The 15,502-nt window shown below is 36.0% G+C and overlaps 1 protein-coding gene across 2 annotated transcripts in view; it reads left to right on the top strand.

The window, feature by feature from the left end:
* The window catches only part of UNC13C (unc-13 homolog C), a 596,809-nt gene that overhangs the window by 230,936 nt on the left and 350,371 nt on the right, over positions 1-15,502 (top strand). For both annotated transcript variants that reach the window (XM_059915534.1, XM_059915533.1), the window contains 2 exons: positions 743-970; positions 1,930-2,071. In XM_059915534.1, the coding sequence (XP_059771517.1) occupies positions 743-970; positions 1,930-2,071 (370 nt within the window). The remainder of the gene's footprint in view (positions 1-742; positions 971-1,929; positions 2,072-15,502) is intronic.

Raw genomic sequence — 15,502 nt, 5'->3', positions numbered from 1 at the left:
GAGACCGATCATGAAAAAACAATGTCTTAGAAAACAAAACAGAGTTTTGAGTAGAAAGTGAAAATTCAGCCTGTTTAAAACTATGGCCATATCACAGAATGAGAGTTCAAGTCTGTGGTCCGTGAGGTAGAGGTAGTCCAGCCCAGTGGTTTCCACATCCTTTTTAAATAGCAGAATTACTTTCATTCCAAGTAAAATTTTACCCTATATTTCAATATAACAAATAGTGGTGGTATTTATTTTGCAGGGAAAAATTTAAGCTTTTCATTATGATAAATTTCATCAATTAAAAATAATTTGGTACTTTAGATGAACACAAGTATTTGAAATATTGATTTTCAAGTGACATTTGCCGTATGCATCCAGTCTGTTTCTCAATCTTGTTTTGGTTACTCGGTGAGTAAATATGTGTGGTATATAACAGATTTGATTGTGTGCGTTCCTTTTGGTTTTGAAATTTGTTTTTAAAAATTCAAACCAAATATTTGCACAACTGTGATTCAGTTCAGTAATACAACTGAAAAAACTGGGATCGTGGAGGTCCATTTCCTTGCCAGTAACACAAGGGCTAGTCTCAACATAGAGCTTGTCCCCCTGATATTTTTTGAAAAAGCCACCCTGACTCCTCACAATGAAAGCATTCATTCATTCTCATGTTCTTCCTTTTTTTTTCCTCCCTCTCCTGGTCCCTCAAAAAGTAACTTCATGTATATTTACATCACCGTTTATTTTTCTATTATAGGAGCAGCAGAAAAGAGTTCTAAGCATGGTGCGGAAGACAAGACTCAGACCATTATAACAGCCATGAAAGAAAGAATGAAGATCAGGGAGACAAACAGGCCAGAAGTGTTTGAAGTAATTCAGGAAATGTTTCAGATTTCTAAAGAAGATTTTGTGCAGTACACAAAGGCGGCCAAACAGAGTGTACTGGACGGGACGTCTAAGTGGTCAGCAAAAATAACCATTACAGGTAAAAATAAGTCTTTTTTAAAATTTTCATTCCATATTGAGATTTTTATATGTCTTAGAAATCACTGCTACTAATAGTTATAGGTAAGATAAATAGAATTTTTCAATCTTGTCAATATTGAAGTCGAATTGGTACTTCAAATTTCTGAAATGTGTACTAGATAATTGAAATCATTTCAGTCTATGTCTTGTTCTAATCAAAAGCTCTTCAAGAGGAAGAAAGTTCTGTTTTGTAATATACTCATCAATACGCTGCAGTTTACAAGAGACTAGTTTTGTTGCTGCCTGCTACTGATGACAAGAGTAGCCAGTAATCTCTTCAGTCAGTTTTTCTTAATGAGAAAACAAATATTGTTTTATTTACTCCTGGATTGATATCCCTCATTCATTTGATCCTTGATTCGGCAGTCTGAGTTTAGTGATGTCTAATAACTTGAACTTCTGAAGTTGCTTGTAGGTAACAGCAACTGCATATGTTACATGTGGATATTTACCACGCCTTTTAACTTACTCATATTGTATTCAAAAGGTAAAATAAAGAAGCTTCTATTACTGAGTTGAGTTGATCAACACTGACAGTAAATTCATAAATAAATAAATACATTTTAAATCACAGACCTTTGAATTACATTGGGTAATTTGCTTATTGTATGTGCATTCTCATTTATCTATACATGGTGCAGTGATATATATGAGTATATAGCTAATATGCATATGTATGTATACCACTACTGTTCATTACAGGCAAAAGCAAATATTCATCAGAGGAAGGTTTTAATGTTCCATGATTCATTCTTTTATTAAACATTTTGTTAAGTCCTGTTGCTCATGAAAATGAAAGCAATGGGGTTGCATTGCAAACCAAGGGGACAACGAAATAGAAAATGTTTCCCTCATTATCATTTTTGTTTTTTTCTGAGGAAATCTTTATATTAAAAGTTTGAATTTGGTTTATTTCAGTGGTTTCTGCACAAGGCTTGCAGGCAAAAGACAAAACAGGGTCAAGTGACCCATATGTTACAGTTCAAGTCGGAAAGAACAAAAGAAGAACTAAAACCATTTTTGGAAACTTGAATCCAGTATGGGATGAGAAGTTTTATTTGTAAGTAAATAATGAAACTATTACAAATATTAAAATATTTCAGGATAAATTTAAGACAGGCATGCAAAATATGCAAGCAGTAATTATCTCATATTTTAATTGTATCTATGCATAAATTATAAAAAATGTGAAAGTAATTTTATGAACTCAGTAACCTCATAATATTTATTATTTATTCTTCATCTTGGGAAGCAAGTGAATTAAAAAAAAATATTACAAACAAAAAAGTTGGCACAGCTAGGGTGAGTTTGCAGGAGAACAAAAAAAAAGATTATGACCCAATATAGTAAGGAATTTACAAGCTTGATTCAGCAATAGCTTGACATCTGAAGATTGATGACTAAAGACAATAGAAAGATTTTGGGCATCACCTGGCCCATTACAGCTACACCAGCCTGTACTGATGAAATTATTGATGATAACTTTTAAAACCTCTAATTTTCCATAAGGTCATTTATTTTTAAACCTCTTATATCCTGTACCAAACAGCAAGAAATCATTTTTTTGTCAAGGGTTCTTTTCTTTCTATTACCCCTTCTTGGAGAGAGATAAGGTAACTTCCAGTTACCATTTGGTAGAAATGAAAAGCCCTAACTGTGAGTTTAAAGGCAGACTGTTCTTTTTCTTTCCTTCTTTCTTTGTTAATAGTTTAAACATGGATCTCATAAACATGCTAAATAAGCAGACTCAACACATACAGCTTGTTTGGGAATGTGGACAAGAGTATATATAAAATACAGAATTTCACATGTATATTGGCTGATGAAGGGAGTGTTAAGAAAAAGGTGTGGAAAATCAGTTGGGACCCAATAACAGAGAGTACCATGGAAAAAGTTAAGAGCTTTCTATGATTTCTACTTCAGACTGCTGGGAGAAACCATTTTAATATCTCTTTGTTTGTTAAGAGAAGATAAGAAATCAATTGATAGTCATAAATTCTTATTCCTAAGGCAGTCAAGTAAGTGAATAAAGTAGGATAACGGCAACAAAGGGGAGGGACAAGGACTGTGGCAAACTTGAGAGCAAGTGACTTGGGAAAGAGACAGTTTCCACTGCCATCCAGTCCCGCAGCTGCAGTGCAGCTAGAGTTTCCAGTTTCTTAGGAGAAGCTGGAGATGTGAAAATTTAAAAAGAACTTTATTGAAGTATAATTGAAAAAAAAAAAAAGTCTACATCTTCAAACTGTACAATTTAAGTTTTGACATATGTATACCCCATGAAACCATCACCACAGACAAGAAAATGAGCATATCTATCAACCCAAAAAGGTTCTTTATGTCCCATTGAAGCCATCCATCCTGACTGCCCCCCCCATGCCAGGCAATCACTGGCTGGCTTTATGGTGCTATAGAATTTTTTTTTTTTTTTTTTTTTTTGCATTTCTACACTTTTATGTGAATAGATCTTACAGCATGCATCCTTCTTTTGTGTGGTTCTTTTCACTCAGCATAGCTGTTTTGAGATCCATCCATGTTGTAGGGTTTAGCAATAATTTATTTCTTTTTATTGCCAGGTAGCATTTCATTGTATTAAAATATAACCGTTTGTTTATGCGGTCACCTTCAATGGCCAGTTGGTATGTTTCTAGTTTTTAGCTATTAAAAAATAAAGTTGTTAGGAGCACTTATATTTGTATGGACATATGTTTACATTTCTCTTGAATAAATACCTAAGACTAGAATAGCTGGAACATATATTAGGAGCATGTTTGATTTTTAAGACTCTTCCTAAGTGCTTGTACCATTCTATATACATTTTCACCACCTGTACATTCTATATACCTTTTCACCACCTGTACATTCTATATACATTTTCACCACCATGAATTCCAGGTCATACAAATCCTTCCAATGTAAGGCCAGTCTTTTGGATTTTAGCCATTCTAATACATGTGTCTTGTTATCTTATACTGCTTTTATTTTGTATTTATCTAATGACTAATGATTTCAGGCATCCTAGAATCTGTTTATATGCTATCCATGTATCTTCATTAGTTAACTATCCAAGTATTTTGCCCACTTTTATTTTTTTGTGTTTTTATTTGTATAAGTTTTATATTTTTATGTTTCACACGTTGGTCTATGATACATTTTGATGTGATTATTTTTAATGTGGTATAAGTTATAGACCCAAGTTCTTTATTTCACATATGGAAATCCAATGGTTCCTGCACCATTTTTTGAAAACACTATCCTTTCTGTACTAAACTGCTTTTGCACCTTTTATAAAATTCAGCTTTCTGTATATGTGTGGAGATTATTTCTGTTTCTGGATTTTTTATTCTGATCTTTTTCTCCATGTATATGCCACTACCACATGGTCTTGATTACTATAGTTATACATTATAATAAATAAAGTCTTAAAATCAGATAGTGCTAGCCCTCCAACTTTTTCTTTTTTTCAAAGTTATTTTATCTATTTTAGAACCTTTGAATTATTTTCATGTGAATTTTTTAATTGGCTTATCATTTTTCACACAAAGGAAAGCCTGATACGGTTTTGATTGCTTTATTGCCTTGGCTAAGATTTCCAGTATAATGCCAAGTAAAAGTGATAAGAGCAGACATCCTGGCCTTGTTCCTGATCTTATATGGAAGACGTTCCTTTCTTGATTAACTGTGATATTAGCTTTGGGCTTATTGCAGATGCAACTTTTCCAGTTAAGACAGCCATCTTCTACTTCCAGTAGGCTAAGAATTTTGATCAGAAATCAATGTTGCATTTTGTCTAATGCTTTTACTGCATCTATTGAGAGAATCATATGATTCCAAATGTCATTTTTAAAACTTTACTTGACCGATATTGTTCCATTGTCTTTGTGTTTGCCTCGCTTCCTTATTTTCAATGATGAGTCTGTTGTCTTCTTTGTTACCTTGTACATGTCTTTTTCCCCCCATAATTGCTTTTAAGGTTTTGTTTTCTTTACTCACCTGTACAATTTGATTGCAGTGTGCCATGGTGTGATTTTCTTTGTGTTTCTGGTGCTTAGGGTTTATTGAGCTACTTGGGCCTGTGAGTCTGCAGTTTTCTTTAAATTTGGGGAAATTTTGGCCATTGTTTCTTTAAATATTCTTTCTGCCCCTGTCTTCTGGAGATTTCACTTATACATATATTAAGCCTCTTGAAGTTGTCCCACAGGCCACGGATGCTCTTATGTTCTCTCTCCCTCTCTCTCTGCCCCCCTTTCTTTCTCTGTGTTTCACTTTAAATTATTTCTATTGCTAGGCATTCAAATTCACTGACCTTTTCTTCTGTAATGTCTAATCTACTCTTAATCCAAGCCACTGTGTTTTTCATCTCAGACATTTATTTTCCATGTCAGGGAGTTCAAATTGAGTCTCTGTATCTTCCATATCTCTACTTAATTGTTTTAAAAATTAAGATGTTATGGGGGGGGGAGGTTCATAGGAAAATTGAGGGGAACGTGTAGTGATTTCCCGTGTACCCGCTACCCCCACGCATGCACAGCCTCCCTCCATTATCACCATCTCCCACCAGCATGTGGGTATATTGTTACAATTGATAAACCTACATTGGCACAAGATAATCACTCAAAATTCAGAGTAGACATTACCTTTCTCATAGTGTTTTACATTTTATACATTTGGGCAAATGTATAATGACATGTATCCATCATTATGGTATCATACAAAGTACTTTTTCTTTCTTTCTTTAAATTTTATTTATTTATTATTTATTTTTTTTGGCTGTGTTGGGCCTTCGTTTCTGTGCGAGGGCTTTCTCTAGTTGCGGCAAGCGGGGGCCACTCTTCATCGCGGTGCGCGGGCCTCTCACTATCGCGGCCTCTCTTGTTGCGGAGCACAGGCTCCAGACGCGCAGGCTCAGTAGTTGCGGCTCACGGACCCAGCTGCTCTGTGGCATGTGGGATCTTCCCAGACCAGGGCTCGAACCCGTGTCCCCTGCATTGGCAGGCAGATTCTGAACCACTGCGCCACCAGGGAAGCCCCCAAAGTACTTTTACTGCCTTAAAAATCCTCTGTGCTTCATCCATTCATTCCTCCTCCCTCACCAAATCCTTGGCAACTACTGATCTTTTTACTGTCTCCAAAGTTTTGCCTTTTCTAAAACGTCATATAGTTGGAGTCATACAGTGTGTAGCATTTCCAGATTGACTTTTTTTTTTTCATTTAGTAATATGCATTGAAGGTTCCTCTGTGTTTTTTTTTCAGGGCTTGATAGCTCATTTCTTTTTCAGCACTGAATAATATTTAATTGCCTTGATGTACTAGAGTGTTTTTATTCATTCACCTACTGAAGAACATCTTGATTACTTCCAAGTTTTAGCCATTATGAATAAAGCTGCTATAAACATTCATATGCAGGTTTTTATGTGGACATAAGTTTTCAGCTCCTTAGGGTAAATGCCAAGGAGTATGAGTGCTAGATTCTATGGTAAGGGTATGTTTAGTTTTGTAAGAAACTGCCGAACTGTCTTCCATAGTGGCTGGACCATTTTGTGTTCTCACCAGCAGTGAATAACAGTTCCTCTTGTTCCACATCCTCTCTAGCGTTTGACATCGTCAGTATTTTGAATTTCCGCTGATCTGGTAGGTGCGTATGATACCTCGTTTTAATTTGATTTTCATTTGAGACGATCTATGTGGAACATCTATTCATTTGCTTATTTGCAATCCTGTTCATTATCTTTGGTGAGGTGTCTGTTAAGCTTTTTGGCCTATTTCTTAATCATTTTGTTTATTATTATTGAGTTTTAAGATTTCTTTGAATATTTTGTATAATAGACTTTCATCACATGTGCCTTTTGAAAATACTTTCTCCATGTCTGTGGCTTGTCTTCTCATTCCCCTGACATTGTCTTTCTCTACTTAGCTTTCTGATACATGCAATACTTAAAACAATTGTTTTGATGCCCTTGACTGACAATTCTAACATCTGTGTCCATTCTTGGTCAATATTGATTGATAATTTTTTTCCCTTATTTTGTGTTGTGTTTTTCTGCTACTTCATGTGCCTGGTAATTTTATATTGGATGACAGACTTTGCAAATATTACTTGGTTAGTTGCTGGATACTTTTGGTATCCTCTAAATATTCTTGAGCTCTGTTCTGAGACATAGTTAAGTTACATGGAAACGTATAGTTCTTTAGGTAGGTCTTGCTTTTTAAAATTTGTTAAGTGGGAATGAAATAGCACTCAACTTCAGGCTAATTATTCCTCAGTACTGAAGCAAGACTCTTCCATGTCCTCCGCCTACTGACTCGTGAATGATAAGGTTTTCTTGTCTGTGCAGTAGACACAAGCACTATTTCTAGCCTTGGTGAGTGTTGGGCACTGTGACATCTAATCCTTTCAAGGGTGGCTTTTAACCTAGCTTTGGGTAGTTTCATCACATGAGTGCACTTATTACTCAGCTGATTGTTCAAGATGACCCTGTAGCAGATTGTTGCTTTCTTTCTGTTCAGTTCTCTTCTTTTTGATAGTATGTATGCCCTGTGACTTCTAGCTACATTGGCTTTTTCAGATTTTCAACTCTGTGGTTCCAACTCAGAGAGTCCACTGGACTCCACTTGGGTTTCCTCTCTTTGCACAGTGGCCTGGAAACTCCCTCAGGGAAGTAAGCTGAAGTAATGGTAAGGCTCACCTTGTTAATTCTTTTCACCTCCTTGAAATCACTGTTCTTCTTTGACAGATCTTCAGTATACTGAGAAACAAAGTTTCACATATTTCGCTCACTTTTTGACTTTTCATGTGGGGGGAATCTCTAGTCCCCCATTACTCCCTCTTGACTAGAATAGAAAGTCTGGAACTTTGAATTTAATTGATAAGCAAAACAAAATAAAACAGTATGAAAGCCAACACAGAACGTGTCAAACAAGGTACAACCTCTGGAGGTATGTGAGCCATAGGTTTTCAGTAGCAATCTATGAAATAAAGCATCCATTTAAAGAAATGCAGTAGTAGAAATATTCTAGTTTTATAATCCTGCAAAGGGCCCCCTTTGACAAATCAGCTGAATAATGATAAGTGCATGCATATGAGGAAACTTCCCAAGACCAAGGTAAGGTCCACCCAAAAGAACTAGATATGACAGTGCCCAGTGTTCAGTCACGTCAGGAATAGTGTTTGTTCCCACTGGACAGGCTAGAAAGATTCATGGTTCATGGGATGAGTATACTGGAATGGATAGTGAAAACATGAGTTATCAGTATTCTAAATGACAGTTTTTCATGTAATTTACTGTATACCTTTTCTGTATACCTTACTGTTTTCCTTTTGATAGGAGGCACCAACAATACATGTATTTTTAAAACAGCATCCTTTTCAAGGAAGAAGAAATTCAAATTTAAATTTATTGCACCAGGTTGTACATATAATATATATATATATATATATATATATATATATATATATATATAGCATATTTTTCACATTTTTTACTTTACTGACAAAATATTTATGAGCTTTAAGTGAAATCATGCTCACAAATATTTTCCATATTTTCCTTCTAGAATATCAAAAAATGAGTGCCTAAATTTTCAACAGTAATTAATTTTGTTGCCAGTTACCTGATCTCCAAGATTCCATTTTTATTATCGATGTTCTATATCACTGGTTCTAGAAATACTATTTTGAATCTACCTGTGCATGATTTCATTTGACCATGAAAATAGTGTGAAAGTTGCAACCTTATCTTCCTTTATAAGGACGGAGGAAATGAGTTCATAGTGAATTTATGTGCAGATTTTGAAAAATGCGTACATGTCACAGATGAACTCACCCAGGCCTCCCACTACCCTGACAGTTCTGCCCCGTGAACCGGAGTGTAAAAACGTATCCTGACATTCTGAAAATAGGACAGCTTATTCATCGTATGGCTTTAGTTTGCATTTTGGGCAATTTGCTTCAATTCTGAGCTTTAGCTTTTCTAATATGGAGAAAATGGGATACTACGTACTTCCCAGGACTGATATATTTGTTGAGATAATGTATATAGAGTTTTTGTCACTTGTTAAGCATATTCAAAATGGCAGTTGTATTTTTACAATTATTAGCATTAATAACATGATCACATCCTTTGTGCCAAGATTCAGGACTTAGAGCAGAAATGGCAGTAATACTTTCATACCGAAAAGGTTCCAACCTGGATAGTGAGACCAAGAGGAGTCTGATGAACAAGGTGCTGTAGGAAGGAAGTATTGGTTAAAGAAGCATTTAGAGAACTGAAACTGGGCGAAGTCTTGAGACATGGTTTTATCCAACTCCTTCATTTTACTGATGAGAAAATCAAAGCTTAGACAGGTTATAGTAGAGCCAAGACTACAAAGCAGCCCCCTATTGTGAAGGCAAAAATAAGATGCAAGTAGAAATAAAGAGGTGTGTCTTTTCCCACATTCAGACTCTTCCTCTGGAAAAAGTGCACTTGACCTGAACCAGGCAGGCAGTCACAAAGCTGGTAAGACAAAAATGCAGATGAAGTAATTTTTCAATTTTTTTTGTTTGAAAGCCTAATTGTTCCCCCACTAATGGCACTTCGATGCCCTCAAAAGATTAATGCTAAGTAATTTCAATTTTAATTTTACCTCTCTTGCCATGGGTTAAAAAAAGAAGTTTGAAATTTTAATCTTCAAAAGACTGTGGATGTGTGATTCTAGAATGTGGCACTCTGGACAGTGTTTACAGAGAACAGAGACATGACCAATTAAGCCCTTGCAGAAATGTGGGGTAGGAGGGGTTGTAAACATGTGTAATTTTAAAAATATCACATGAGAATTAATTACGCTAATCTATATGAAAGCACTTTGAAAATGATATAGTGTTATGTAAATCTAACGTGCTCCTTATCTTTGCTCTTGGATCCTAGTAAGTTATGAATTCGATCATTTCATAATTAATTATGACCCAATTTATTTTCCTGTGCTACAATTAAAGAAATGGTTATGCTTAGCATAAACCATTCCCTCAGGAGGAAAAGGAGTCAGTCTCTCCCAGTGGGTTCTAGAGAGAAAATGGCAGTATAGTCTGCCCATTTGAATAAGACATTTTGTAGTTAGAAGACTTAAATTTTATATATGTGTTGATACTATGCTTTCTAGAGAACTCTACAGTTGATCCTTGGTGCCTCACTTTTGCTAACATAGGAAATAAAAACAAAATATGCTGATTCCCTCCTGGAGGGGCAGTAGCAGGTATGTATTGGCTATCTTTTTTTGATTGGTGTCAATATTAACCATTGGAGTAAAGAGTTATTTTAATAACAGAGAGTCTAGTCAATACAATGCCTGTGGTAGGAGTGTGGACATGCCCTCATTTATTCATGGTGGTGTTGAATAGGCATGGCAGTGGTGTTTAAACATTCTACTCGTGTATTGACTGAACAACCAGCTTCACTTGCTTTGTGGGGTATCAGTTAAATTCCACCTGCATTTCCTGAGTGTCCTTTATATGCAAAGCACTGTACTGGGTCCATGGAAAGTGCTGACTTGAGTAATTTCATCTTATACCCAAAAGCTGTCTGGCCTTCAAGTTTATAAACCTGAGTTCCAGAACTGTTCTGGATCCAGCATGCTTCTTGACCTCCAGGAAACCCCTCAACCTCTTTGAATCTCAGTTTCACAGTGGGCATTGTGCACAAAAAGTATTCCCCACCTTGACTCAGTGAAGTTATTGTTAAGAGGTAGTGTACACGAAAGCTCTTTTAACACATAAGCACCCAAAATTCATAATGCTGTTATTTACAGAGGTGTGATTGCCTTGGCCCTTTGAAGCATATGCCACCCATGTTGCATTCACAGCTACCCAGATGGGGTGGCACGCTGAGTGCCTCAGGCCCAAGGCTCTCCACTGTGCCATGTGCTGCTCAGCCCAGGGCTGAGTATGAATTAAGCATAAACTAAGCTCCATAGGAGATAACATTTAAATGCTACAGTTAAATACAAATGTCTTCAGAGCATGGCAGGTTAATATTTTAAAATGACAGCCTGAATGTAATCAAGGATTTGATTTATTGCCTGGATTACTAACAGATGCCTTTCCTGGGCTACGTGGGAAGGGAGCATTTCCTCAGTCATCTGAGCTAGCTTACAATGATGCATCAGGAAGTCATTTGTCAAGAAGATAGTCCCATGATTGTCTAAAGCAAGAAGGAGTTTAGTCACACTTTACGGGCTTACAAATTTGTTTACTTATCATTGTCTACATTGTGAATATGCCTGGCAACAGGAGGATATAATAACCAATACTGCCTTTCACTTAGTAAACGAGGTTGAGCCATTACTCATCCATATACAGCAGAGCCAATAGACTAGCACCTACTTCATGAATAATTCATACCAGAACTTAAGGGTTAATAAGGAGAGGAAGGTGTATGGAAAGAGGTCTGGACAGAATTCAATGAAGTATGAACTTAGGGCCACCAAAAAGAATTGATTTATAGTCAGCAAACCATAAAATTTTGGATCAGGACAGATCCTTGGAGATAGTGCTGTGATATTCTATAGGCTGAGATACAGAGGGCCATATACTTTACTTAGTTTTAAACTGAGGATCAACTGGAATTCAAACAAAATCCCCCAAATCTTTAGGGAGCAGTTAAATTACAAACAGCAAACTCTTGGGGCAATGGGGTCTATTCTGTAGAGATCCCTCTTGGTGGGAAGAAAGGGTCTACATTTAAACCGGTCCATAGAAGAAGAATTAGGAGGAAACAAATTGTATTACAGAAAGCCTTTGCAGGAATCCAGGAAAAGCCAAACAGTAGAACTCCAAAAGGACAGAAATTATTATGCCCGTTTATTTTCTCTATTTTTCTCTGATGTTTGTCCATCTCTACCTGTTTTTCTCCATCTCTGCCCCTCCATCATATTTTTTCTCCTCTCTTTCTCTGTCTCTCCCTCTCCCTGTCTGCCTCTCATCTGTCACTGTCCCTCCTTCTGTCCCTTCCCCTCCCTTCTTTCCTCCCGGCTCTGTACTCCAGTCTGATTCCTGATCTCTAATCAATAGCTTTTCATTAATTAGCTTCCATGTGGTTCGTAATAGCCTTAGCACTAAGGTCATGTGTTTCCTACCTCTCCTGCTCACAGTTTGCCTCCAGGAAGTTTCTTTGCATTTTTAAGCAATTAGCCCAATTCCTCGTTGTGAAACAAACCATGCAAGTTGTGGGTGGTCTCCTCGTGACTAATTTGAGCTTATGGATTGAACCAATTCCCCCTGAGTAGAATATATATGGAGACTGTAAGTAAAGGTACTTACAGTCATCTGGATTTATGTAACATTTTCAAGACCCAAGCACTATAGCCAGCCAACCTCGATTTGGTTCATCCCCCCACCTCTGGGATGTGCCCCACATGTGGACCAACCATTTTGAAGGCAGAGAAAGGAGTCTCACATGCTGGTACTATCCCTAGCCAAATTGGAAATGTGCAGATCTCTACTGACTTAGAACCCTACAATGTAAAGTCCAACTTCCTGGGCATTTTTTGTGTGTGTCAGTACCAGCTCCAACCCTCTTTAGAAAAATAATTCTTTCAACAAATATTTACATGTGAGGAACTCTCCTAGATGCTACAGACATTGAGGTAAATATGAACAATAGTTGCTTCCTCTTACAGAGTTCTCATTCTAATTGGCGGGGAGACTGTGCTGAGACTCATATCAGCTAGGAAGAGAGTCAATGCTAGGAAGTTAGGGGAGAATGGACAGTTCTGCTTGGTCCTGCCATCCTGGCTGAGCTTGACAATAGAACGTTTATCTCTATGTAAAGGGTGTGTAAAACAAGATAATATTGGATGAAAGAAATTCTAGATAAGTAATCACCTTATTGAGATATAATGGCTAGGAAGAAAAATCTAAAACCCAAATCACTGCAAGTATCATCATAATTATAGTCACTGATATTTGTGTAACCATTTACTGTATCTTAACTGCTACCACATGTATTACACTTCTCAACTACCTTACGAAGCATTGTCATTACTGTTGTTGTTGTTGTTATTGTAATTTTATAAATAAGAAAGCTAAGACTCAGGGAGGGAAACAGATTGTTGCTAAAGAATTCATCCAAACAAGGAAAGTAAAAGAACCAAGACTCTTATCCTCATCTTCTATTACCACAGTAAATGCCCTTTCCACACTATCTCATTCCCTTACTAGTGCCAATCATTCAAAACAACCACCCAAAGAGAGCCAGGGAAAACCCAGTACAAAAAACCCAATGTGAAAACAGAGAAGTGAAGATATGGAAGATATTTTTTACAAAAGACTGAAAATGAACTTCTAGAAATGAAAAGTACATTGTGTACAATGGAAAGTATACTGAATAGGAATGACAGCAGATTAAATATTGCAGAAGAAAAGATTATTTATCTTAAAGACATAATAATAAAAAACATGAGATGAAACATATAGAAAATTACAAAGAATAAACAGAACAGTTGAGACTGGTTCAAGCAGCCAAAAATCATCTAATCGGAATCCCCTAAAGGAGAAGAAAGGAAGATGGGTATAAAAAGTATCCGAGGAAATAATGGACTTTCTTTTCCCAAAGTTGATCAAAATTATAAACCCAAAGGCTCAAGAAGCTCAATGAATCTCAAGCATAAGATACATGAAAAAAGTACACCAACACAACATAGTCAAATTGCTCCAAACCAGTGAAGAAAAGGAAATCATGAAAGCTTTCAGAGAAAAAAGACACACTGTACACAGAGAAAGAAAAATAAAGATGGCCTCAGAAATGGTGTAACCAGTAGTACAATGGAGCAACATCTTTTAATTATTGAAACAAAAACTGTCAAACTAGAGTTCTAAACACAGAGAAAACACTCTTCAAAAACAAAGGCAACGAAGTGGTTTAAAACATACAAAGTCAAAATAAAGGCTTTCCATACATACGAAAGCTAAAAGAATTCCTTTCCTTCTGACTGGCACTACAAAAAATATTAAGAGAAGTTTCTCAGGCAGAAGAAATGTGATGCCAGAGGAAAATATGGATCTATATAAAGGCATGAAAAAGAATGAACTCTGGAAATACTAACCTCACTGACATATATATTAGGCTCTTATATTTTATTTAGATTTATTTAAAAGATTGGTCAGTATTAAAACAAAAATAATAATTTATTCCTGAGTTGTTAATGCAATAACTAAAATATATGATAATGATTGCATAAAGGTCTAGGGGACAAAACTGAAAATATACCATTATAAGGTTCTTACACTGTATATTAAAGGGTATAAAACATTTGTAGATTGTGATAACTTAAATATGCATACTAAAGTAACAACTTCAATGACAAAACAAAAGAATTAATAGCTAATATGACAACAAAGTAGATAAAATTCAGTTATAAAAAATAATTGAAAAAGCAGATAAAAGGGAAAATAGGATAAAAATGGGAAAAATAAAAAATAGCAAGATGCCTATGTCTTCCTCTAAGAGTTTTATAGTGTCTGGCCTTACATTTAGGTCTTTAATCCATTTTGAGTTGATTTTTGTGTATGGTGTTAAGGAGTGTTTCTAATTTCATTCTTTTACATGTAGCTGTCCAGTTTTCCCAGCACTACTTATTGAAGAGGCTGTCTTTTCTCCATTGTATATTCTTGCCACCTTTATCAAAGATAAAGTGACCATATATGTGGGGGTTTATCTCTGGGCTTTCTATCCTGTTCCATTGTTCTATATTTCTGTTTCTGTGCCAGTACCATACTGTCTTGATTACTGTAACTTTGTAGTATAGTCTGAAGTCAGGGAGCCTGATTCCTCCAGCTCCGTTGTTTGCTGTCAAGATTGCTTTGGCTATTTGGGGCCTTTTGTGTTTCCATACAAATTGTGAAATTTTTTGTTCTAGTTCTGTGAAAAATGCCATCAGTAGTTTGATAGGGATTGCATTGAATCTGTACATTGCTTTGGGTAGTATAGTCATTTTCACAATGTTGATTCTTCTAATCAAAGAACATGGTATATTTCTCCATCTGTTTGTATCATCTTTAATTTCTTTCATCAGTGTCTTATAGTTTTCTGCATACAGGTCTTTTGTCTCCTTATGTAGGTTTATTCCTAGGTATTTTATTCTTTTTGTTGCAATGGTAAATGGGAGTGTTTCCTTAATTCCACTTTCAGATATTTCATCATTAGTGTATAGGAATGCAAGGGATTTCTGTGCATTAATTTTGTCTCCTGCTACTTTACCAAATTCATTGATTACCTCTAGTAGTTTTCTGGTAGCATCTTTAGGATTCTCTATGTATAGTATCATGTCATCTGCAAACAGTGACGGTTATACTTCTTCTTTTCTTTTTTTTTTTTTTTTTTATTAGTTGTTTTGTTTGTTTTTTTATACTGCAGGTTCTTATTAGGCATCAGTTTTATACACATCAGTGTATACATGTCAATCCCAATTGCCCAATTCAGCACACCACCATCCCCACCTCACCGCAGTTTTCCCCCCTTGG

This window comes from Balaenoptera ricei, chromosome 2, assembly GCF_028023285.1.
Source record: "Balaenoptera ricei isolate mBalRic1 chromosome 2, mBalRic1.hap2, whole genome shotgun sequence".
In the NCBI taxonomy this organism is placed as follows: Eukaryota; Metazoa; Chordata; class Mammalia; order Artiodactyla; family Balaenopteridae; genus Balaenoptera; species Balaenoptera ricei.
The sequence above is the reverse complement of the archived record's forward strand: the minus strand, read 5'-3'. Positions and strand labels throughout refer to the sequence as shown.